Here is a 27,539-nt window from a genome sequence, read left to right as displayed (position 1 = left end):
CAGTATTATGGATGTGCTCTATTTTATTTTTAAAATTTAATTTTTTCATTACCATTTATCAGGGTATGGGTATTTTAGACTTAGAAAATTAGCTGCAACTTCAGAAGTTTATTGGCACATGTATTGGTGACACCTTCAAATGTCTATTTCAGTTTTAGGCACATACTCTGCTTTTAAATTATTTCTTTAAAAATAACTTCCTTTGAATTGAAGTAATTTCATATCTACTTCTACTGTAGCCTCTCCGCAGTACCTGCTCTTTCTAATTCACCTGCTTGTTTGCAAATTCAATGACCTTCTTTCCTCAGTCGTCTGTAGTTTTTGAGCATCATGCCATTGGTTGTCTCTTGAAATTTTCTTCCTCATGATACTTTATTCTGTGTCCCCTTCTCCTTATCTAAGACTTGCGTTTCTAGATCACCTTTATCGTCCTCCTTAGCTATCAGAAGCGTACTGTACTACAATTTAATTTGGATGTGTAAACCCACTCGGTTGTACATGAATGTTAGTTATTTTCCCAGCTTGACTGTAAACGGCTGGAAAGCACCCTTTATTTTTTTGGTATGCCCTACAGTGCTAGGCATACGAAGTAATAATAAATCTACCAAAGTACTTTTATTTATTTACTTTTAAATATGTTTTTATTGATTTTTGAGAGAGAGAGAGGAAGGGAGAGGAATAGAGAGATATAAACATCGATGATAGAGAAACATCAGTTGGCTGCCTCCTACATGCCCCTTACTGGGGATCCAGCCCGCAATCTGGGCATGTGCCCTGACTGTGAATGGAACCAGTAACCTCCAGGTTCATGGGTCGATGCTCAACCACTGAACCACACTGGCAGGGCCAAAGTACTTTTATATATATAATCCCATGTGATATGGATAGTGTTCGAACGCTGTGTCGTAAATATTACTGTGTTTACAGTACTAGCATAGAACTTTAACTCAAACCTGAAGTAGTGTGACATGAAGGCTCCTTTGTAGAATCTCCATTAACTCCATAAAAGATTTTTTAAGCAAATCATTTAAAAACTGATTAAGTCCTAGATGGTAATGGTATTTAGGTATTCTGATGTATATAGTCTGTGATATGTCACTTTATTAAAAGTCTGGGTTTCAGTAGAGAAATTATTTTTTAACTTGAAGTTACTAAAATCTAAATTTTTATTCTGGAATTCCACTAGTGTGTCAACCAAATCAGCTTTTGCTTGATAATTTTGTTCTGAAAATGATGACTTTTTTTTCTATAACTCTTAGGGATTTGGATCCTGCTCCTAATCCACCTCATTTTCCGTCGCATGTGATTAAGGCAACATTTGCCTATATCAGCAATTGCCATAAAACCAAGTTTAAAAGCATTTTAGAAATTCTTTCCAAAAGCCCTGTAAGTATACGTTACTAGTATAGTAACTAAAAAGAGAATTCCTTTTTCAGCTAGAAAATCTCTATACACACATGGGAAAGAGAAAAAAGTAAACAAATGGAAAATCCATCTGAAAAAATTAAGAATTATTTACAAGTTTATATCTTGATATTTTACTTCAGTATTAATTAAAGTATGTTACATTATGAGGGCTGAATGTTTTGGGGACATTTTAGTTATTTATTTGCTCTGAATATTTCTTTAATATGCTATTTAATTATAGTTTATGAAAAATAAATTGACAATAGTATTTTTATGTTTAAAATAGTAATTTTTTTTAATGTAATATTGTGAATTTGATGTCACAACTAAAACTAAATTCCGTAATTTATTTTGCATACAAAATATATTTATTTTATCTGAGTATATGTGATTTGACAAGTTTTTACTAAAATGTGTCTTTATTTTGTAGGATTCCTATCAGAAAATTCTTCTAGCCATATGTGAGCAAGCCGCTGAGACAAACAACGTTTATAAAAAGCACAGAATTCTTAAAATATATCACCTGTTTGTTAGTTTATTACTGAAAGAGATAAAAACTGGCTTAGGAGGAGCTTGGGCCTTTGTTCTTCGAGATGTTATTTATACCTTGATTCACTATATCAACAAAAGGTAAATAATATATTTAGACCAAGGTTAAAGTATTTTTCTACCCTGTTATCTTAATTGAAAATTTATATGCTTCTAAGAGGTAGAAACCAGAGTATTGTTTCCTGAATTTATATCTATTATTTTATAAATTGCATTACTACTTCTCCAACTCTAGAAGTCATAAGTACTAAGGGTCATCAACATTTTAAAATAAATATCCTAATTTTAGATCGCCTTGTATTGAAAAGCCACCGTGGAAATCAGATTTTCCCCTTGTCCAGGGTTTGACTTTTTTGAGGTCATTGTTGAAGGATATAGTCCATTTACTTCATGAGTTTATTCAACTATTTTTACAGAGAATTTATTCCTTGCTATGCATGGTCACTGATGTTCAGGTAACTTATGTTCAGGTAGTGTTTTGACAGAGATTTCCTTGAATACCAGAAAGAGAAAACCTTTCATAGTCTTTGCAGATGGGCTGTGTTAGGACTGTTCCTCAACACTTAGCCAGGCTTGCATTGAGCCTAGGGATCAGCCCAAAGTGAAAGCTTATGGTCTTAAAAGGTAATTATTTTTGCATTTTTAATTATTATTTTAAAATTTATCTTTATTATTGAAAGTATTACAGATGCCCCCCTTTTTTCCTTCATTAACCCCCTCCACCCTGCACCTGCCCCCCTTTCCCCAGGCCTACTGCCCTTTTATTTCTGTCCATGGGTTATGCATATATGTATCTAAGTTCTTTGATTAATCTCTTCTCTTGCCCCTCTCCCCACTTCCCTCTAAGATTTGTAAGTCTGCTCAAGCATCTTAGCCTGGGCATGTATGTGACTTTCTAAATTCCCCAAATATATGGGTGTTCTAATTTCCCAAGCAAGCTCTTTTCCCAACTTTCCTTCCTAGGCATTAGACAATCTGTTGTATGTGTCAACAATAATCTTTGGCCCCAGGTAGCTGTGGATTGTTGGCCAGCTTAATGTTTTCAAGCAATACCTCCAGCTTTGGTTTAGAACAAACATACACAGTAATTTGTGAATGAGGCCTACTGTGCTTTTTCCAGAACTAAGGACCAGGATCCCACATTGGGAAATGGGGAATTCAGTTTTCATGACCAAGCTCGGGAGTGGGTGGGCAAGGGCAACTAAAATCACTACAGAGCTTTTCTACAGTTTTTAGTTGCCTTTTTCTTGATTAAGTGTTTGCTTGATTGTGTACACCTTTGAAACTGTTTACAGAGTTCTAACAAAGTACCACAATTATTTTTTTTAAATTTACTATTTAATGCAAATGATTTTTATTTTATATTATTCTTGGAGATCTTTTCATGACAGCCTGCAGAGCTGCTGCATTCTTTATTAAACTTTTTTTAGAATTTATTTTTCAGTTACAGCTGCCATACAATATTATGTTAGTTTCACATAGTACAACATAGTGACTAGACATTTATATATCTCACGAAGTGATCACCCTGATAAATCTAGTACCCATCTGACACTATATACAGTTATTACAATATTATTGACTGTATTTCCTATGCTGTACCTTACATCCTCCTATTTTTTTTTTTAATATGTCTTTATTGATTTCAGAAAGAGGAAGGGAAAGAGAGAGAGAAACATCAATGATGAGAAAGTCATTGATCGGCTGCCTCCTGCATGCCACCTACTGGGGACGGAGCCCACAACCTGGGCATGTGCCCTGATTGGGAATGGAACCACGGTCTCCTGGATCCTGGGGCGATGCTGAACCGCTGAGCCGTGCTGGCTGGGCCCTCCTGACTATTTTTATAACTGGCAATCTGTATTTCCTAATCCCTTTCACCTTTTTCACCCTTTTCCCTATTCCCCATTCTATCTGGTGACCATCAATTTGTTCTTTGTATCTATGAGTTTCTTTTGGTGGGATTGTAAATTGGTGCAGCTACTATGGAAAACAGTATTAGAGGTTCCTCAAAAAATTCAAAATAGAACTACATATGATACAGCAATTCCACTTCTGGATATTTATCTGATGAAACCCAAAACGATAATTCTAAAAGATTTATGCACCCCTATGTTCATTGCAGTATTATTTATAGTAGCTAAGATTTGGAAGCGACCTAGGTGCCCATTGATAGATGACTAGTTAAAGAAAGTGTAGTACACGCACACACACACAGGAATGTTACTCAGCCATAAAAATAAAACCTTGCCATTTGTGACAACATAGATGAACTTTGAGTATATTATGCTAAGTGAAATAAGTTAGAGGAAGACAAATACCATATGATTTCATTAATATATGGAATCTAAACAAAATAAACAAAACAGAAACGAGCTCATAGTTCTTGTTATTCAGTGTTTCTGTCGGGAGATTGGAGCTGCCTACTCTGCCATTTTGCTGATGCCACTTCCCTTTTTGGCTTTTGAGGAATTGGATATGAAAGCAACTTTCATGTCAAAGTCATATCCTAATTAGAGCTGCTGAATAAAAATGACTATCGAATGAGTTTATGTCAAAGTAGTTTCCTAGAACTTAACTGGTTTTTGGATTTTTTCCCATTATTAGACCTTCCCGTTTTATGGATGTGTCATTGCGCAGCTTCTCCCTTTGTTGTGACCTATTATGCCGGGTTTGCCGCACAGCAGTAACTTACTGTAAGGATGCTTTAGAAAATCATCTTCATGTTATTGTTGGTACACTTATACCCCTTGTGGATGATCAGATGGAGGTTCAGGAACAGGTAATTTCATAAGTCATCTTCAAAATGACATTTGAATTACACGTATAAAGTATTGTTTGAAGGATCTGAGCGTTTCATGTTTACTTAATGTAATTCGTAATTTTAGTGAAAATATTTTTTGAAATATTGTTGGAAAAACATTCTCAGTGAATTAATTTTTGTAACCATTTAATTACCGAACACCTTGTAATTTTGATCTAGTAAATAACTGATAGTTTCTGTCTCTTACGCTGAAGTATAGAGGTAGTCAAAACTAGGGACTACAGTTTGCACCACTGTGGTGGTATGTGAGATATTATTTATATAAAATGTTTCAGGAATATTGGCATTTTTATACCTCAGTGCCCATTCTATAGAAGCACTTTAACGGTTTGTTGAATTATTTAAAAGCACAGAAACAGTAATAGCTGGGTTCCTTAGAAGTAATTAGAATATTTTATCTGAATTAGGTTAGCAGAGTTGTTATTTATTTCAACGGGTTTGGTTATTTTACTTTAAAATACAATTAAGCCATTTCTCCCCTTTTATGTTTTCTTTTTAATTATATTTAGGTATTGGACTTGTTGAAATACTTAGTGATAGATAACAAGGACAATGAAAACCTCTACATCACAATTAAACTTCTAGACCCTTTTCCTGACCATGTTGTCTTTAAGGATCTGCGTATTACTCAGCAGAAAATCAAATACAGTAGAGGACCTTTTTCACTCTTGGAGGTAATAATTATTCCATCATCTTACCATTTTATATTAGAAAGGATAGACAGTACCTTTGAAAACCTCTAATGCTCTAAATTTGAAAAACTGAATGTTTTTATTTTTTTGTTTTTCATGTATTTTTTTTTGAGAGAGAGAGAAAGGGAGAGGGAGAGAGAGAGAGAAACATCAGTGATGAGAGAGAGTCATTGATCAGCTACCTGCTACACTCCCTTTGTTGGGGATCAAGCCTGCAACCCAGGCATGTGCTCTGACCAGGAATCGAACTAGTGACCTTTTGGTGCTTCAGACTACGCTCCACCAGCTGAGCCACACTGGCCAGGGCAAAACTGAATCTTAATATATCCTCTTGCATTGCAGTGAAAGTATAAATATCAAAGTTTTTTGGTAAATATTTAAATTTAAATATTGAAGAGATGTGATATAATATATGCTTGCTTTTCATATGCAGAAGATCCATTAATAGCTCAAAATTACCATCTCATCTTTGAGGGACAATTTAATGTTTGAGCTAGAGATATTTAACTTTTTAAAGAGTTTTTCAAGTTTTAATTGTTTTAACCTATATAAACTTTAGAATTATGTTCAGCTATATTTTTCCTTATATATCTTATAATTTTAAAATGATACTCTTTTGCTGTGTATCAATATGAAGTATGTTGAGATCTAAAACTAGAGTTATAGTATTAAATAAATAGAAATTTAAGCTTTTTTTCTCTAATTGAGTGTGCTATCACATTCTTAAAATCTAACTGTGTTATGAGGGACTCTATTACAATTTAACTTAAAACATTGTAGGATTTGAAGTAGAAGAAATAATTTACGTCTAACTTCTTTAGTAGTAGTTATGAGTTAGTGTCTGTAAAAGAAACTTACTTTTTTTGGTTTTATTTCACAGACTTAATCAGTACATGTCAAAAGCAATTCCATTTTTAACTAATTTTCTCTTTTAGGAAATTAACCATTTTCTCTCAGTAAGTGCTTATGATGCACTTCCATTGACAAGACTTGAAGGATTGAAGGATCTTCGAAGACAACTTGAACAACATAAAGATCAGATGATGGAGCTTATGAGAGCATCTCAGGGTATCAATTTTAATGATGTGGGTTATTTGTACCTATTCCTTTTCAAAAGAATCTTTTCTAAATTCTTGCTCTTGGTTTAATGGCCATGGACTTAGACTCTCATCATTTAGTTCAGACCCTCATCATTTCTCACCTAACCACAAAAGACTTCCTAATGGTCTCCTCACCTTGAACGACTCCCACTTTATCCATCTTCTACACCTCTGCCAGGATGATTTCTCTAAACCTAAACATGGCCATGCTATTCTGTTGCTTAAAAAATGTTACCTTCCTGCTGCCTAAAAGAAACATGAGTTCCTTAGAGCCAGGCATACAAGGTAATCTGTCTGCTTATTGCTCCAGCTTCTTCCTTTTTTTTTGGTCCATCTTATTTAAATAAAAGAAGTTTGTCTCACTTTAAATGTCATTTAAGTATGTGTGTTATGTGTATGTATATATGTGTGTGTGTTTTTATATACACATGTATATATATTTCTAGCTTTGTTTACCCTAAGAAAACATTTTTATGTTAATTTAATTTGAGTTTGGATTATTATGTTATTGTTCTTGGGGGAATCTTTTTCAACTTATGTTTTAATTTGCATCTTCCTGTGCCCATTCATTTCATATTTCTATTGTGGTGGTCTTTTTTTAAAATATATTTTTATTGATTTTTTTTTTTTTTTAGAGAGAGAGGAAGGAACAGGGATAGAGGGGTAGAAACATTGATGAGAGAGATACATTGATCACTTGCCTCCTGCACACCCCCTACTGGGGGTTGAGCCCGAAACCTGGGCATGTGCCCTGACCGGGAATCAAACCATCAGCCTCTTGGTTCATGGATCAGTGATCAACCACTGAGCCACGCTAGCCAGACTATTGTGTTCTTCTTATCCCAAGTACTTTTTAAAACTAATTTTGGTTTTAACCATCTGAATTCCAAGTTTCTAGTGCAGCTGTTTTGAAATCTACATATATATATAAAATATGAACACCTCTATCTCTTATTCTCGTTTCTTTGGGTATTTTATAGGTCTACCATGTGTTGTCCAATACAGCCACTAACTGTGTTTGTAGCTACTTAAATTAGAATGAATGAAAACTTAATAAAATGAAAAATTGTTTTTTTCATCATACTAGCATGTAACATGTATCTAAATGACTATCATTGGACAGTGCAGATTATAGACTATTTCCATCATTGCAGAAAGTTCTATTTGACAATGTTGGTCTAGACTGAGTGCTAGAGGTTAAAAACCAAGCATGCTCCCAATGTTTCTCCTAGCTTAATGTTGAAAGATTTTTATGTTTTTGTGTTTGTGATTTTGCTAAGGTATTAACTTTTCTGTACAATTTAAGAAATTTTTCTCTCTTTGTCTGCCAAATGTTGCTGATCACTTTTACATGGCTTTATTTCATAGGGAAGTTCAAGTACATTTATTTTATTTTATTATTATTTTATTTATTGGTGTGACATTGGTTAATAAAATTATGTAGGTTTCAAGTTTACAATTCTATGATACATTATCTGTATATTGCATTGTGTGCCCACCACCCAAAGTCAAATTTTTCACCATATACTTGACCCCACTACCTTTCATTAACCCCCACCCCCTACCCCCTTTCCCTCTGGTAACTACTATACTTTTGTCTGTGGCTATGAGTTTTTGTTTGTTTGCTTGTCTTGTTTGTTCATTTGTTGCTTTACATTTTATATCCCACATATGAGTGAAATCATATGGTTCTTGACTTTTTCTAGCTTATTTCACTTAACATGATATTCTCAAGATCCATTCATGGCAGTATTTCATCTTTTCTTACGTCTGAGTGGTAATCCTTTGTATATATGCACCACATCTTCTTTATCCAGTCATCTGTCAAGGGACACTTTGGTTATTTTCCTGCCTTGGTCACCTTGAAAGTGCTGCAGTGAACATAGAGGTGCATATATCTTTGTGAATAAATGTTTTTAAATTTTCCAGGAGATACCCAAAAGAGGGTTTGCAGGGTCATGTGGTAACGTTATTCTTAATATTTTGAGGAACTGCCATACTGTTTTCCATAGTGACTGCACTAGTTTACATTTCTACCAGCAGTGAATGGTGGTTCCTTTTTCTCCACAGCCTTTCTAACACTTCCTATTACTTGTCTTGTTGATAATGGCCATTCTAACAGGTGTGAGGTGGTATCTCATTGTAGTTTTTTGGTTTTGGGGTTTTTTTTTTTGCATTTCCCTAATATCTAGTGAAGTTGAGCATCTTTTCATGTATCCATTGGCCATTGTATGTGTTTTTGGGAGAAGTGTCTCTTCAGGTCCTCTGTCCATTTTTAAATCAGATTGTTTTTGTTGTTGTTGAGTTGTATGAGTTCTTTATATATTTTGGATATTAACCCCTTGTCAGAGCTGCTGTTTTCAAATACCTTCTCCCATTTGGTTGGTTGCCTTTTTGTTTTATTGATGGTTTCTTTTGATGTGCAGAAGCTTTTTAGTTTTATATAATCCCATTTATTTTTGCTTTTATTTCCCTTGCCTTTGGGATCAAATTCTTAAAATCCTCTCTAAGACCAAGGTCTATAAATTTAGTACCTGTGTTTTTTTAATGTAGTTTATTGTTTCAGGTCTTATATTTAGGTTTTTGATTCATTTTGAGTTAATTTTTGTATATGGGGAGAAACAGTAGTCTAGTTTCATTCTTTTGCATATGGCTTTCCAGCTTTCTCAGTTTGTTGAAGAGGCTTTCTTTTCTCTATTGTGTGTTTCTGGATCCTTTGTTGAAAATTAATTGCCTGTATACATGTGGGCTTATTTCTGAGCTCTCAACTCTGTTCCATTGGTCTGTGTGTCTGTTTTTCATGCTGTTTTGGTTATTCTTGCCTTGCAGTATAATTTGAGGTCAGGGAATGTAATACCTCCTGCTTTGTTCTTTTTTCTCAGGATTGCATTGGCCACTCAGGGTATTTTGTGGGTTCATACAAATTTGATGATTTTCTGTTTTATTTCTTTTAAAAAATGACATTAGGATTTTGATGGGAATTGCATTAAATCTATATGTTGCTTTGGGTAATATGGCCATTTTAACTATGTTGAGTCTTCCAGTCCACAAACATGGAATATCTTTCCATTTTGTTGTGTCTTTTTTAGTCTCTTTTAATAATGCTTTGTAGTTCTCAGTATATGGGTTCTTTACATCCTTTGTTAAGTTTATTCCTAGGTATTTTATTCTTTTGCAATTACAAAAGGAATTTTTTTTTAATTTCTTTTTCTGAAATTTCACTGCAATTATATAGGAATACAGTGGATTTTTGTACATTTATTTTGTATCTTGCAATTTTACTTTATTGCTTTATTGTTTCTAATAGTTTTTTTGGTGGAGTCTTCAGGGTTTTCCATATAAAGAATCATGTCATCTGCAAAAAGTGACAAATTCACTTTTTCATTCCCAATTTGGATGCCTTTTATTTCTTTCCCTTGCCTGATTTCTCTGACTAGGACTTTCAGTATTGTGTTGAAACAGTGGTGAGAGTGGACATCCTTGTCTTGTTCCTGATCTTAGAGGCAAAGCTTTCACTTTTTCACCATTGAGCATGATATTAGCTGAAGGCTTATCATATAAGGCCTTTATTATGCTGAGATACTTTTTTCGGTACCCATTTTATTGAGTGTTTTAATCATAAATGGATGTCATGTCATGTCAGGTGCTTTTTCTGCATCTGTTGATATGGTCATGTGATTTTTATCCTTTATTCTGTTAATTTGGTGTATCACATTGATTTATTTGTATATGTTGAACCATCATTGTGCACCTGGGATGAACCCCACTTGATCGTGATGTATTATTTGTTTAATGTATTGTTGTATTTGATTTGCAAGTATTTTGTTTAGGATTTTTGCATCTGTATTCATCAGAGAGATTGGTCTGTAGTTTTTTTGTATGTGTTATCCTTGCTGGGTTTTGGCAATAGGATTATATTGACCTCATAAAATGTGTTAGTGTTGCCTTTTCTTCGGATTTTTGGCAGAGTTTGAGAAGGATAGGTATCCAGTCTTGTTTGAATGTTTGGTAGAATTCCCTGTGAAGCCATCTGATCCTGGACTTTTGACTTTTGGGGAGGTTTTTGATGGTTGTTTCAACTTCCTCAGTGTTGATTGGTCTATTTAGATTTTCCAGTTCTTTGTGATTTAGTCTAGGAAGGTTATTTATTTCTAGGAATTTATCAGTTTATTCTAGGTTATTTATTTTGGTATCATGTCATCTTTCATAATCTTCTTGAATGATCCTTTGTATTTCTGTGGTGTCTGTAGTAACTTCTCTTTCATTTCTGATTTTATTTATTTGAGCCTTTTCTCTTATTTAGTGAGTATTGCCAGAGGTCTGTCAATTTTATTAATCTTTTCAAAGAACCAGCTTTTTGTTGCATTAATTTTTTTTGGTATAGTCTTTTTGTTTTCCACATTATTTAATTCTGCTCTAATGTTTATTATTTCCTTTCTTCTGCTTACTTTGGGCTACTTTTGTTCTTTTTTCTAGTTTTTTAGTATGAAATGTTATACTGTTTTCTTGGGATTTTTCTTGTTTCTTGGTAGAGGCATGTAATTATGTAAACTTCCCTCTTATTCCACTTTCGCATCCTCTCAAAACTTTTGATATGTCCTATTGTCGTTCTCATTTGTCTTTATATATTTTTTGATCTCACCTTTTATTTCTTATTTGGCCAGTCAGTTTTTAGTAGCATGTTTTTTAATTTCCATATATTTGTGTGTTTTTCCACCTCCTTTTGACTGTTGATTTCTGATTTTAAAGCATTGTAATCAGAGAATATGTTTGGTATCACTTAATATTTTTTTAAGTGTTCATAACTTAAACTTTTCAAAAAACTTCGTAAAAGTTTTCTAGTCAGATAATTTAATATATAACAGCATTGTAAAGAAAAGTGTTGTCTCCGATATAGTTTAATTTTTTTCAAAACTGCTCCTAGATAACCCACAAGATGGCGTAATGGTGAAGCTAGTTGTCAACTTGTTGCAGTTATCCAAGATGGCCTTAAACCACACTGGTGAAAGAGAAGTTTTAGGTAAACTATTTGGCCGAATGACTGTGAGCTTTTTGTTTGAGCAGTCATCTTTATAATATTTTCAAAATCAGCAAAAGTTTATCATTTGGGATATCGGAGAAATGTGAGATGCTAGCTAAGGAATATTTCTATTTAATTCAAGTATCCCTAAGCTGCCCTCCTTTCATATTTTCTTCTTTAGACATTCATATATGTATAAACTAAAAAGTTAGTCACTTATACATGTGCACTACTGCCAATTTGAAAATGCTTTATAAATATTTAGGCAAGTCAAATATACCTGTTTGTAGCAAAGTTGAAAATAAATGGACTCCTGATATATATTAGTAATGACTGGGGACTTGATATCTCTTTATATAACAGAAATAAGAATGAAGACTTGGGGTGCTGGGTTAAAGTCAAATATTAAAACCATATTCCAGGCCTTTACTATTACCATTTGGGGGTAACCTAATGTAAGATAAATAGCTAATATTCATGCCTAATGTAGGTGTTTAGGTTTGGTGTTCACAGGAGGGAAAAATCACATTAAAATCAACTTGAAGTTGTTGTGACAACATTGCTTCAAGTAAGAAAAGTGGGAGATATAAGAGCTGCTTCACAGATCTTACTATCTTCCAAGGAAGTCTTTCTTAACTTCTCACTGGGAGCCTAGTATCTAGAGTACTTACTTTTTTTGTAAATTTTTTATTGAAATATATCTTCCATCAGGAAAGTGTATAGATCATAAGCATATAACTTGAAGAATTTTCAGCACCCTAGAAGTTTTCCTTAATCAAGGAGTAAGTACTAGTCCATAGTAGTACTAGTTCAGGGGACAAACCTCATTTTGCTACAAGAACCCTGAGTGGCTTTCCTGTGTAGCACAAAATATTTGTACCCACAACTAACATCATACTTAATGGTAACAGATTGAAAGCTTTCTCCCTCAAATCGGGAATGAGACAAGGTTGCCCACTTTTACCACTACTATTCAACATTATATTGGAAATTTTAGCCAGAGCAATTGAACAAGGAAAAGATAAAAATTCATTCAAATTGTAAAGGAAGAAGTAAAATCAGTAAAATGATTCACAGATGACATAATCATATACCTATAATCCAAGAGAATCTACAAGGAAGCTATTGTATAGAGTTAATAAATGAATTTAGCAGAGTTGCAGGATACAAGATCAACACACAAAATTTAGTAGTGTTTCTATACAGCACCAGTGAACAATCTAAAAAGGAAATTCTATTTCATTTACAATTTCATTTGTAATATCATCTAAGAATTAAATACCTGTGGATAAATTTTATCAAGGAGGTACTTGTACACATTCTGTTTGTTAGAAGTGAGTCACTAAGGACAACCCAACACTCAAGAGTAGAGGAATTAGGCTTCATCTTTTAAAAGGAGGTCTATCAAAGAATTTGTGAACATATTTTAATAAAGTCCACCATGACAGGAAAGAGCATGAGGGGGTTCTCTGGCATGCTGAGAATGTTCTGTCTTCATCTGGGTAGTGATAACACAGATGGGAAAAATTAAATTACATGTATGCACATGCATGTATTTGTGTATGTGTGCGTTTTCACTGAACAGACTGTTTGTGGACTTTATGTATTTAATACCTCAAAAAACTTTAAGTTTTAAAGTCTGCTGATACTCTCATGCAGTAGCTGTGTTTAAACTTTTATCCTATATATTCTGTTACTAGTTAATCTATCTCTTGGACATGATTTTATAGGGGAAATTACTGCCCACATGGATGATACCTAAAGGAAATGATACAGTATTTTTTAGCTTCTTTAATTTATTCAAAATCTTTGATAAACACTTAATTCTTGAAGGATGACAAAGCAGCATTATATTTTGGAAATTAGGAAATTTCTGTTTTATGTATGAACTCTTAGCTATAACTCTACTGAAATGTAATTTCTGTGTGTAGAGGCTGTTGGAGGCTGCTTGGGAGAAGTGGGTCCTGTAGATTTCTCTACAATAGCTATACAACATAGTAAAGATATATCTAATACCAAAGCCCTTGAGTTATTTGAAGATAAAGAACTTCAGTGGACCTTTATAGTGCTGACCTACCTGAATAACACACTGGTAGAAGATTGGTGAGTACTTAATGATACCGTATTTCTGATAGTATTACTGAATCTGACATTCCAGGAGAGTGATACTTCACATAAATTAATATTTCCAATAACTTTAAAGCTTTCTCTTTTAAGTTGCCATACTTTTCTTTCAGTCTCAAGTATTTTAATGAAAATTGTTGGATTTTTATTAATGCACAAAATTACTGAAACCCTCCTATGTACCAAGCATTTGATATGGTGATGAATATACTAGACAAGGTCCAGGTGAAATTCTGATGAGAGTAGACTAGACAAATAGATCAGAAAATTGCCAGGTGATGCTACGTAGGACATTAAGATAGGGGAATGCAAAGTGGGATATTTGGGGCATTTGTCAAAATCAAAGATGTCACTCTGGTCAGCTAGACTATTTAGATCCTTTTAAAATAAGTTGTAGAGCAGAAACTTCATAACTCAGAAATTCTTAAGCTAATCAGTCAGGGTTTTCTTTTATCCATTTATTCTCTGCAAAACAAAATTACAGCAGATTTTTCAGCTTGTTGGTTATGAGATTACTTTTGCTTACTTTCTTGGCCCCCCTTCCCATTTATATATTTGTTTATTTATTTTTGGTATATTTGAGTACCTCATCACCATTTTTGGGGTGTGGGTTCAAAGTTTTTACCCACAACTGGGCATCTATTTAAGGTTCATAGGTGTTTTCCATCTGTTTCCTTCCAAAACCTCCCCCATTTTCTTGGGAATAAATGATCAACAGAAATGTCTACCTGCCATGTTTTCATTGTTGATTTAATGGACATATATTTTTCTTTCACTGTTTTTGCAATAAAAATGCTGTTGTGGTTTTTCCCCCCCAAGCATTTTATTATAAAAATTTTCAAATGTACAGCAAAGTTTGAAGAATTTTGCATAGCTCCCATATACTTACCACTTAGATTCTCCTAGATTCTCCCATCAATATTTTCCTACTGGCCTTGCTTTGTCACATCTAGCTGTCCTTCTGTCCATTTATTAGTTAAGCTAATTTTAAAAACCTATTTCAAATTATATCTGGCACAATTTTTGAAGAGGTTTTCCACAGAAAATTTGCAAGCACTAAGTGTTTCATTTGTTACACAGTAATTTGCATTTTTTTTCCTTTTCAAAAAAGGTGCGCACAGATATTAGTTTTACTTAAAATTGGGAGACCTAAGGAACAGGTAAAATTTGTTGTTCCAATATTTTTGTAAGAGGAAAAATATAATTACATTTTTACGGGCCCTCAGGTCTACAGAGGAGATGTTTACCAAGGAATTTGCAGAATAGCTGGTCATGGAAGGCTTTGCTGAGAAAATGTCATTTTGCTGATCTGAATGATGAGGAATCAGTTCTAGGTGATTAGGGATAAAACATTACAGATGGGGAATATCTAGAGTGGAAATAAGCTTGGTGTGTTTGAGGAACAGAAAGAGACCTGGTGTTGAAGAAAATGGTGTGAAATGGAATTAGAAAGGTAGGACTAATTCCGATCAGAAATTTAGATTTTAGCCCGGCCGGGCGTGTCTCAGCGGTTGAGCGTTGACCTAGGATCCAGGCGATCAGGGTTTGATTCCCAGTCAGGGCACATGCCCGGGTTGCGGGCTCCATCCTCAATCGGGGGCGTGCAGGAGGCAGCTGATCAATGACTCTCTCATCATTGATGTTTCTATCTCTCTCTCCCTCTCCTTTCCTCTCTCTGAGATCAATAAAGATATATTTTTAAAAAAAAGAAATTTAGATTTTATTTGAGATATATATGGCAGCCATGGAGTTTTAAGCAAAGTACTGTCATGATGCTGCTTACATTTTTACTCTGGCTTTTATAGGACAAATGGATTGTGATAGGGCAGAAGTGGAAACAGGAAGCCCTATTATGAAACTGTTGTGGTTGTCCAGAGGACAAATGATGGTGACTTGGGTTAGGTTGACAGTAATGGAGATGAGATGGAAATGGATAGAATCAGGGTATGTATTTAACATAAAACCAGCAGGACTTGTTGATTATTTGAATATAGAGGAGTAGGGAAATAGGAGTGTAGGGTGAATCCAAGTTTAGGATTTATGCTTCTATGTCTTAAATTGAGAAACCTAAAAGGAATTAAGCCTTTACTTGATAGTTCATCATCATTTATAGTATTGGGCTTTATGACATCTTTTGTCAGCAGTTAAACATTTTTAGTGCTCTTGTCTTGCAGCCCTCCTTTTCCTAATTGTTTTAAAAAGAAGGCCCTTCAGTGTTTTATTAGAGGTTTTAGATGCCTTACTTAATGATTCTCAGCTAGTTCTGGTCAGAATAGTGTGTATTGTTTGAGACAATAATTTTATCATTTGGACAGAAATATTCTGCCTTACCCCAAATTATTTGTATTTCTTAGCGAAATTATTATCAGAATATTGTTTTCTCAGGTAAATTACTATTCTGCATTCCTATTACTTGTTTTTATTAGTGTTATTTTACTTCTTTTTATGAGTCTTTTTAACTTTTAGTGGTCCTATTATAAACTTCATTGAGTGAAGAGAATTGCTATTGCAGTGATTAGTGACTCAAGTCTACTGAAAGAATGTTAAGAATCCTTTGTTAATTTTGGCTGTGATGTAATAGAATTTTATAGATGTAAAATTGTCCTAATGATAAAAATTTTAGATTTTAATTTTCTTCATTGGAGGTTGTTTAACATTTATCAAGATTAATAGTTGACACACTTTTTATAGGCTTTTGAATTGTATCTGTTTTTCAGTGTCAAAGTGCGATCAGCTACTGTTACCTGTTTGAAAAACATTTTAGCCACAAAGACTGGTCACAGTTTCTGGGAGATTTACAAGACGACCTCTGATCCCATGCTGATCTACCTACACCCTTTTAGAACATCGAGGAAAAAGGTCTTTAAATAATAAATGTTTATTGAGTACCCACTATTCTAGAATAGTTTTTTGTTTTGTGTGTTTTTTTGCTAGGGGCTAGAAATATCAAATTGCTTAAATGTTGTTACACTAACATTTAACCTTTCTTAGAAATAATTCCAACTGTACTTCTCCAGTCCAAGGGATTTGTATTTTTAATTATGATAGTGTGGAAAAGCTGATATATAGGTAACCTAGAGAAGTAATGATTGATTTGGGGGAATAGGAGGAGTCTTAATGACAGGCATTTTTTCTTAGGAGTAGAAAACCCTGATCCTGGGTGTGGTTATTAAGTATTGAAATCAACAAGCAAGTATTTATTTCCATAGCAAGTTTAAGTATTACAACCCCCTAGTGAAATATAAAATGACCTATAGATTTCTCCCTTTTTCTGTGTTGATATTGTACGATTCCACCGGAAGTACTCTATGAAGGATATTTAAGAACTCTTGCTTCCTGTTTAGTCTAAACATTCCTGTTTAATATTTTCTTTTCATAAAGTATACGATTGAGTTTCCACCAATTTAATTTCAGGGTATATACCATCATTGAAATAGTACTTTTTGTTGTTGTTTTGTTCTTTGATCATCACCCGAGGATATGTTTATATTGATTTTTAGAGAGAGAGAGAAACATGGTTTGGTCGCCTCCCATGTGTGCCCCGGCCACAGATGGAACCCACAACCTTTAGTGTATGGGGTGACGCTCCAACCAACTGAGCTACCCAACCAGGGCTGAAATACTCTTTTTAATGTATTAAAAATATAATTTGGGTCTTAGTGAAATTAGCAGTAAAATGAACTATTAATCAAATTAGCAATGTACCTTTAAAACACTATAGTTATAACATTCTATAACTTATTTCATCTTGAAATCAATTCTGTGTGGTAGATTTGGACTGGTTTTGTATGTAAGACAGATGAGGCAAGAGTGTTTGTGATTCGTATAATATACTACTAGTGAGCCGAGAGTAGAACTCATTTTCTTCTATCTAGACCAGTAATTTTTTATCATACCAGTCTGCCTCATATATACATAAATGTATTTTAAATGTAAAAGGTAACCATAGCCTCCAGATTTAGTTTTCACTGTATTTAGTTTTATTTGGAAACGGATTTGTTTATATTTAGATTTTTTTCCCCCATGGAAAAGGTGAAATGTACTTCTGATTACTTTATTTCTATTTTCTGATCACTTTCTTTCTAGTTTTTAGAAGTACCCAAACTTGACATAGAAAACCCTTTAGAGGGCTTGGATGATACAAACCTGTGGATTCCTCAAAATGAAGATCATGACATTTGGATAAAGACACTGACTTGTGCATTTTTGGATAGTGGAAGCATAAAAAGTGAAACTCTCCAATTACTAAAGCCAGTGTGTGAGGTAAAAAGATTACTTGGTCTGACTTAATTCCTTTCTATCTTGGCTTTTTTTTCATTTGCGTTTTTTCTTAATTGTTTTCTTTGCTTATCCCATTCCATTTGGCTTCTGTGTACATGCTTGTGGCCTGTGTTTCTAAAAAGAGGGCTGTGGGCAGCTCTTCATCCTCATGCAACATCGCCTACACTGAGCTGTGGATCCATCAAACAGGTTGTTTTTATTTAGCCATAGTTGTGTGCAGCGGGTTTCGGCTGTGAGGTGGTTACATGCTGGATGAGTTCTGAGGGGTGCCTTGGGAACGTTACTAGTGATGGTTAAAATCCTGATGACTCAGTATTTGTTTTCACCAGAAGTCAGCTCTCTCTGTATGTTTATTCCCTCTGATAAGGTCATTGTTAGTTACTTACCTGAAGTGCTTTCTCAAGTGAGAAAAAGGGGTGGGATAGCAGTTAGCCCTGCTCTTTTATATTGGAAGGTACACTACAGTTTATTTCAATCGAGAGTAAAGGTACTTACCAAATCAAACTCAAAGTTCGTTATATGCTTCATCAAGCCTGACATGGGAAAGCGCACCCTGTTGGTGCTCTAAGACTAAAGGCTACCTAGTTTATAGTTCTGCTAGGCATGATTCAACAGAAATGTGAGAACAAAATATCTGACTAGGTCAGGCATCTGCCAACCACAAATAACTGACAGAGAAGGGAATATTTTGGTGACGCGCACTCACTGAAAGCAGTTTAAAAGGCAGTCCTTATTTCTTACAGAAGTGTCGACAGAAATAAATCACCACAGTGTCTGCAGCACTGCGCTGCACTTGTCCCAAGTCAGCAAGTGATGCCCTGGACACACACACGGCTCGCTTCTCTCCTCATTAGTGAACAAAGCTAAGATTTTTATAAAATTCTGACTTTGGGCCAGAAGATAAAATCTTTCAGATACACATTTATGTATACCTCAGTTCCTAGTCCCTTAAATTCTCTGTTTCCAAACTGGCTTTTTGACTTGTCTTTAGTTTAAAAAGTAAATCGGTCATCTCTAGTCTATTTTATGTGTGTGGCGTGTGGTGAATATAGGAAGATGGTACCTGGGCAGAAATAAAGTTGAGTACTGTTCTAATGTACCAGACATATTAAAGCACTTTTCTATACTTTGGAGTATACCACAAATAAGTACCCAGATTTTATACCCAGAAATTGGGGTTTACTAAAAAATAAACATTTTAACATAGTGGCTGTTGTAGGTCTTCAGTGAGTATAGAAAATGTGTAAAAATCAACTTTTCAATTTTTCTTATAAATGTTGATCTCCATTTTCCCTTATATTAAATTAGAGAACTTCGATTATTAGTAACACTTTTCAACTCTGAAATTTTATTTACAGTAGTGACATATTTCGATTGTAAGCAATATTCTGTTTCATTATATGCAAATAGCCTAGACTGGAAATGAACAGTTAACATTATAACTAACCACATGTGGTTTATATAGATCCTCTAGCTTACTTTGAATTTTTTCTTAAAAAAACACTGATACACATTTTCTAGCAGTATATTGAGTTCATGGTGTATTCGTCTATCATTGTATTAAAAGCTTACATGCCAGTAACATGAAATGAAATTTTAATATATTATTTTTACTCAAACTCTTGACTGGCTGTGTTTGTGTGTTCTAGGTGAAAGCTGACTTTTGTCAGACTGTGCTTCCGTACTTGATTCATGATATTTTACTCCAAGATACAAATGAATCATGGAGGAATCTGCTTTCTACACATATTCAGAGATTTTTCACTCACTGTTTTAGACACTCCTCACAAACGAACCGCTCCACGACCCCTACAAGTTTGGATTCAGGTATTCTGTTAAATTTCTGACATTTATACGGTTAACATCTCAATTCTAGAGAAAGATAGATTGGTTTGAATCTCATCAAGATGCTTTGTAGGCTTAATTCCATAACTTCTAAGCATCTATTTCTTCATCTGTAGAATAGAGGTAACACCTGTAAGGGAATTTTCAGTAAGATGATGTATGTAAAGCACCTAGGATAATACTTGATGGAGAGTATTCCCTCAGCTGTTAATTAACAATGGAGCAACTAACTGAGCATTCAGTATGCGTCAAGCACTCTGCTTAGCACTGGCAATATAGGTGTGAACAAGACACACCCTGTAGTCTAGCACTGGCTAAAGCAGACAGCTGTGCAGCCAGATATTATCTATAGGTACCCTGTTGGAGATGTGATGGAATTTTCATATTAAAGCTCTGACTGACTCATTTTTTAAAAGCAGCCTTTTTTATTACAAAACCACATTTATTGTGGAAAGTACAGAAAAGTTAAGGTAAATTTAAAAATTACCCATAATCCTATGATCTAAGATAACAACAGTTAACATTTGGTATGTACCCTTCCAGTTTTTTAAAATAAAAATTGGATTATACTTTATTTACTTTTTTAAACCTACTTTTCCTTTGATACTGTGGAAGTATTTCCCATGCTGAGAGGTCACAGCAGGAGAAATTACATCAGGAATGGGTACCCCTTGTATGTATATGCAGAGTTGAGGGCTCATTATGAGTCATTTTTTCAAACTTAAATATCAAAAAAGGGGGGGGAAATTGCATAGATCTGTAATGTTAACTTATTGTCTTTAATATATTGTATTAGTGAACTGTATATTATGTGCAAACATAAAGCTAGGTACAAGTTCACTTATTGTACTTTAAGACCAATACAAATATAAGAAAAGTATTAATTTAATGTGATATTTGCTACAACTAAATTGCTCTTCCTAATCTTGACCAGTTACTTTGACATAGTCATGATTACTCAGTTCTCCCAGTTGTTTCTTTTACTTTTACTACTACAAATTTTATTTACTTATTTATTTTTTAAAAAATATGTTTAACTACAACTTTAATTTGACATGACTGTGATGGCATTTACACTTCACTTTGCTCTGCTTTATGTTTTATTTGTATTCTTTTATATTGGCTAACAGCAATTACAAATCTATTTTATATAATTATAAACATGTCCATTCTGTGGTCCTACTGGATTATAAGTTGGTCATGTAAGTGACCCAGAATATGTTTATATGAATTTTCTTTAGGCCATTGTAATGAAAGTTCTAAAATAAAAATTCTTATAGAGAATTCACAATCTAGACTGTCTCCTTTTCTTAATTTGGAAAATACAAGTATAAGTAACACAGTTACCAGTAAGCATTTAAACTTTAAATATTATGTAATTTAAAGCAATATTAAAAACAATTTTATCATCTACCAAGTTTAGTATAATCACTGTCTATGATAACCTGACAATTTATTATCATGAATATAGCCAAGACCTTTTTTCATGTTTATCATTTGTGCATACATATTTATGTTACAAACATTTGAAGACAAAATCAGCCAGTTTTATTTTATGTCTGTGTAGAGTGCCATTATTTTCATTGCCTTAACTGAAAATTTAAACTTTACATGTAACATTCTATTATTGAAAAGGAAAGTAAATATAGATTTCTCTCAAATTAAATGGCTTATCTTTTCTGATGTCTTTAAGTCACTGCCTTCACTTGACTGTCCCATGTGCCTCTCATACTCAGCTGTCCGAAGGCAAACATGCCACCTTCATTCTCTCCCCCAGCCTGCTGCTCTTAGCGCGCACCTCTTCAGTGATGGCATGCTGTCGCCCAAGCCAGAAACCTCTCTCACTTGTCTCATCTGATTACCAAATCCCGCCAGTTCTGTGTTAGAAATAACTTTGTCCTCGGCGTCCTTACTGCTTTACATGTCTGTGGTTTAGCCATATTGAAATACTTTCCGTAAATTCTCCAAGTTCTCTCTTGTTCCAGCCATCTCAGGCAGTGTCACTACTGCCTGGAACACTGTCGATTCCTCTTCTCCTGCTGGACCATTACTCTTCTTTCAGTTCTCACTTTTGCTGTGAAACTTTTTTCATTGAGATTACAATCCTTTCTATACTCCCCTATGGTATTTTAAACTTTTCCCGTCGTACCACTTACCACATTGTATTAAGAGGCTCAGGCTCGTTAGTGAGTTCGAGGTCGTCAGAAATAGTCTGCCTTATTCATAGTTGTATACTGTACCTAGTACATAAAAGATCCTAGATAAATATTTGTTGAATCAATGAATTAGTCCCCTTCAGACGTAAAATATAAATTACAATTAACTTCTCAGTTTTATTCAGCACAAGCAAAAGAAAAAGAAAGCCATTTTCCAGAGATACAGAAGCATGGGACAGACCGATGAGTCTTAGAGGGAGGGGGAGGAGGTGGGAAGAGACTAACTAAGGAACTATATGCATAACCCGTGGGCATGGACAGCAGTGCGGTGAAGGCCTGGGCGGGTAGGAGCGGGGTGGAGGAGGCCAGTGAGGGAATAAAGAGGAGCATCTGTAATACTTTCAACAATAAAGATAAATTTTTAAAAAATGACATTAAATTCCATTTATCAATTCATATTTATTAAGAACCAATTTTGTGCTAGGCACTGCCATCCAGAACCTTTCATAGTGTAGAGGGAGACAGGTAAACACACAAAAGCAAGAATGTGTTTAAGCAAGTCCCCTTGGGACTGAGAGGAGATATCTTTGTTTGTTTGTCAGAGCCAGAGCACTTTTCCCGATGTTGCTTGGGTAAAAAATCACAAAGAACAATGCTTGCTGTTGTGGACTACATGAGAAGACAAAAGAGGTAATTAATGAATATTGCTTCTTGAGTTTGGGGATTTGGAAGTGTAACTTGTTGGCTGAATTTTAACTTGATTATTTGAAGTGATATGTAACTTGTTGGCTGAATTTTAACATGATTATTTGAAGTGGCTGCAAAGTGCTGTATTTAATTTGTGTGATGCTTCTACCTCCTTATAATAATTCATGTTTTAGGTAGTAGTTTGGTTAAATCAATGTCAGGAGAGAGACATCGGTTGGTTGCCTCCTGCATACGCCCTGGCCAGGACCAGGGATTGAGCCTCTAACAGAGATATGTGCCCTTGGCCAGAATCGAACCTGGGACCCTTCAGTCCATGGGCCCTTCAGTCCTGGGACCCTTCAGTCCATGGGCTCTGACCATTGAGAACCACTGAGCTAAACCTGCTAGGGCTAACACCAGTGCTCTTAACCACTACTATGTCACATCTCTATGCTGTTAGTTTTGAAAAAGGTAATACCTATGATCCCATCCAGTCCTGGCCTACTGTTACCACAGTGAAAGGTTTTTATTAAATAACTCAACCTAGACAAAAAAACTAAGGAGAAAATGAACTGCAAACAGGGAGGGCATGCAACAGCTTCTTAGAAGAAACAGTATTTTCATAAAATTGGCCATTTAAAAAGATTCTTGTATGTTGCTGACATGTAATATGTAGTTAGGTGTATGATGGTTGCATCTATTCTGAACATGTACAGACTTTTTTCCTTGTCATTGTTCCCTAAACAATACGCTATCACAACTATTTACATTGTATTAAGTGTTATAAGTAATCTACAGCTGATTTAAAGTATACGGGAGAATTTGCATAATACTACGCCATTTTATATTAGGTAGTTGAGCATCTGTGAATTTTGGTATCTGCATGGGGTCCTGGAACCAGTCCCCACAGATACCAAGGGGCAACTGTATATATTGGGGAAATGTGGTTTTTGGTTATTTGAATGTAATTTTCTTTTTAAACTAGTACTTGCTACCATTATATTTTATGTCTGTATACTTTTAATGTTGAAAAGAAAATTAATATTCAATGTTTTAATGTTGAAGTTAAAGAAATGGACATGACTTCATTTAGAATTTTTCTTTAGATCTTCTTCAGGAACAGTGTTTGATGATGCTTTCTGGCTGAAGTTGAATTATCTAGAGGTTGCCAAGGTAGCTCAGTCTTGTGCTGCTCACTTTACAGCATTACTCTATGCAGAAATCTATGCAGATAAGAAAAACACGGAAGATCAAGAGCAAAGGTAATGGAATTGCATTGGTGTTGACATTGTTTTAGTAAAGCTTTATATGAAAGATTAACTTTGTTCTCTCTCATTTAAAAGATATTTTAGATAGAAGTCTTCTAACTTTTAAAGAGAAATGATAATTTTATTTTATTTTTTAATTTATTTTTAAAATATATCTTTATTGATTTCAGAGAGAGGAAGGGAGAGAGAGAGAGAGAGAGAGAGAGATAGAAACATCAATGATGAGAGAGTCATTGATCGGCTGCCTCCTGCATGCCCCTGACTGGCGATTGAGCCCGCAACCCGGGCATGTGCCCTGACCGGGAATCGAACCCCAGTCGCCTGGATCCTAGGTCGAGGCTCAACCACTGAGCCACACCTGGCTGGGCAAGAAATGATAATTTTAAAAGAAGTATGTGATTCTGTTCTGGAATAAATAGAGATATTTATTATTTAATAATTGTAAAAATTATACAGCTGGGGAGCTACTGGGAGACAGAGACCATTCTTTTTCCCTGTGTTCCCAATGGCAACTAGCATTGGGAACTTAGTATAAGTGAGCAGTAAATATTTTTCAAATGGTTGATTCCTGATTTCAGTTAAATTAACTATCACTCAGCTTAGTCAAGATCCATTTTACTTGTTGACTGTGAAGTAATGTAACTGATTTCTTTCTGTGACTAAATTAACTTTCATCATTGTTTGTTACCTGCCTGTATTTCTAACACTTTAATTTGCTTTTCCTCTAAGTTAGAACTCTCATAGGAATCTAATAGTTATAGTCCTAGAAAATAGTGAATAACAAACAACAGCCAAGAAAGTTTAAGATTAAAAATAGTTTATCCCAACTGTCCTCCTCAAACTTATTCATTTGAAATAGCCTAGTGTTTATTTTTACAACTAGCCTCACTTTCCCACCACAAAATCACTTACATTAAAAATTGAAATAGCAAATAAGTATTGTGTTGGCACATTTCTCGTGAGTAGGAAGCCCTGCATTTGAAGAAGGGAGCCAAAGTACAACTATTTCTAGTTTGGGTGAAAAAAGTAAAGAAGAAACTGGAATAAGTTTATAGGTAAATAATAGAGGTGCTATCACATATGATAGTATTTTATAGGCACTGTGTAGGTGGTATGATTTTAGAATTGAAATTACTTATAGGACTGACTATCATATAAATGGATGGTTTAAAGCTAAGGCCTTGGAGCAGACAAATCTGAGTTCTAATCCTTACTGCAACTTACTAGGTTCCCCCCTCCCCCTTTTTATTGATGTCCCTTATTAGTTATAATCTTGGGTGTAGGTTTCCCAACTTAGTATTATCAGACTTCTTAATTTGTGCCAAATCAGGTTTAAGTGGTGATTCAGTGTGATCTTAATTTGTGTGCCTGTGATTATTGATGAGGTTGAACTTTCGGTAAAACTGCTGACAGAATAGTTAGGAAGTGAATTGGGGGGGTGTCAGCTACTCTGCTTTTAAACAGGCCTGTCTATATAAATAAGCATATTTTGGCATATAGCCTCCCCATATATAACATTGTCATTAAAATGTAATTCTCATTGAAAAACTAATATTCACAAATTTGTTTTTCATTCTAGGTCTAAGTGGTATTCTGTTTTAAAGTATAAATGCTTCACTATATTTTATTTGTGACCTTTGTTAGTTTTTCCATCAGTCTATAGTGTATGTATTCAAAAGCATCAAAATAGCACATTCTCATTAAAAGAAGTGTTCTGTGATCAACAGAAATCTTGCATTTGAAGAGGGAAGCCAGAGCACAACCATTTCTAGTTTGAGTGAAAAAAGTAAAGAAGAAACTGGAATAAGTCTACAGGTAAATATTATGGTTCCTACTATTTGTGATAATATTTAGTTTATACTTTGTATTATTATTTTGTTATAGAGGCTGTACAGATGTCATTTGATTTTCAAACTAAACTTACTTTTTGGAATGAGTGTCACATACATAAATTTATGGTTTGAAGCTTAGGCCTTGGAGTAGACACTTCTGAGTTCTAATCCTGATGCTGCCACTAAATTGTATAATCTTGCACTAATTAACCTTTCCAATCTTGAGTTCCTTTATCAGAAAGATTGACATAAAACCACCTGTATCATAGGATATTTGATACCACATATTTTCTGCAACAGTACCCTGTTCATTTTCCTTATAGCACTCAACATTTATAATTACATATTTATTTGTTTACTACTTATTGTGTGTCACATCTCAGGGCAGACAGTTTCTTCTATACATTTCTTGATTTCTACTCTTAAATCTGCCTGTTCTTACTGAATTTCTTAGGTCAACTCATTCCTCTAAAATGACAATTTCAACTTCTCCACTTCGCTTAAACCTCTGATCTCTGTGTTGCTTTTGCTTTAGCTTTTGCTTTAGCTTGCCTCCTACTTCTGGAGAAAATGGGACGTATACAGCAAATCCCACCACAATTACTATCATAGAAATCTCTCTCATTGTAACCTTTCCTCTTGTTAAAGTAGAGAAATAGTTTCTCCTATCCAACTCTTTCTCAGAAGATTTATTTTTATGGTATTGTGCGCCCCTTCTCAGCATATCAGACTTCCTTATTGAGAACATTTCCCTGCAAACTAATGCAAAATCAGTTTCCTCGTCCCTGTGTTCTCGTTTTTTTTAAGTGTCACCCTTTTTTTCCTCCCTTCCCTTCCTAGTAAACTCTGAAAGAGTTCTCTGTATTTGGTGTCTCCATTTCCTCTCTTTCCACGCTCCACTGCAGTAGCGCTTGCTAATGCACCTATACACTTCATGTTACTAAGTCTGCTGGTCACCTTTCATTCAACGTGTTTCTTAATGTTTCATTAACACTTAACACCATCAACCATGCCTTGCTTGAAAGCAGTTCTATCTTTTTTTATTTCATTTTCCCAATTTTTCTCTTTCCCTCTTTGCTTCTTTATAGTCTTGACCTTTTTCACTGAGTTTCTGGAATATGTTCTGTGTACCAGGCACTGTGCTAGGCTTAAGTACTGAATGTTCCAACACCGAGGGCTTGATTTCATGTTTAAGAATAGAAACGGTTTAGTTACAGTTACAAAATGATGCCAATACCAGTGAATTTTATTCAAGAAATATTCTCCAGAGCAAGCATCATTTAGGCAGTTAAATTGCTTGATCAGTTTTCTGTGCAATACAGTTTCTAGCTTTTATTTTTATTTTACTGAGATGATTTAAACAGAATTATTTTCTCCTGTGTAAATTTTACAACAAAGATTTGAGTCATCAAACCATTTCTTTATCCATATCACACTTTACCAATTATAACATAATGCAAATTTTAGTTTTCTTTCCAAGAAAAACTCACTGCCTTTTTTTCCCCCCAACCAAATTCCATTTTTAAGAGTCAGACTTTTCTTCAGAACTTCATTTCCCCATCTACAGTTTTAGCTGTTGGCAGACTGGTCGGTTGGGATTTATTTCTTACCTAATTCATGAAATTGTCAGCAGTTCTTTCAGGTACTACATTGTCATTCTGTTATCTGGGATCTTTCTGTGTTTCTAACCCAAATCTTTAGTGCATATTTTAATGTCATATTGTACTTTATAACATAGCATTTAGTGTTGAGAT

At 34.5% G+C, this 27,539-nt stretch overlaps 1 protein-coding gene across 1 annotated transcript in view; it reads left to right on the top strand.

Moving 5' to 3' along the window:
- ATM (ATM serine/threonine kinase) overlaps positions 1-27,539 on the top strand; it is a 108,072-nt gene that overhangs the window by 45,211 nt on the left and 35,322 nt on the right. Inside the window, exons 29-41 of the mRNA XM_081155496.1 lie at positions 1,260-1,386; positions 1,838-2,037; positions 4,564-4,738; positions 5,290-5,454; positions 6,408-6,540; positions 11,497-11,592; positions 13,524-13,695; positions 16,434-16,575; positions 17,803-17,979; positions 19,647-19,824; positions 22,601-22,688; positions 23,792-23,947; positions 25,681-25,768. Of these exons, the coding sequence (XP_081011622.1) occupies positions 1,260-1,386; positions 1,838-2,037; positions 4,564-4,738; positions 5,290-5,454; positions 6,408-6,540; positions 11,497-11,592; positions 13,524-13,695; positions 16,434-16,575; positions 17,803-17,979; positions 19,647-19,824; positions 22,601-22,688; positions 23,792-23,947; positions 25,681-25,768 (1,897 nt within the window). The remainder of the gene's footprint in view (positions 1-1,259; positions 1,387-1,837; positions 2,038-4,563; positions 4,739-5,289; positions 5,455-6,407; positions 6,541-11,496; positions 11,593-13,523; positions 13,696-16,433; positions 16,576-17,802; positions 17,980-19,646; positions 19,825-22,600; positions 22,689-23,791; positions 23,948-25,680; positions 25,769-27,539) is intronic.

The sequence above is a fragment of the Miniopterus schreibersii genome (assembly GCF_964146895.1).
Source record: "Miniopterus schreibersii genome assembly, chromosome: 12".
Classification (NCBI taxonomy): Eukaryota; Metazoa; Chordata; class Mammalia; order Chiroptera; family Miniopteridae; genus Miniopterus; species Miniopterus schreibersii.
The sequence above is the reverse complement of the archived record's forward strand: the minus strand, read 5'-3'. Positions and strand labels throughout refer to the sequence as shown.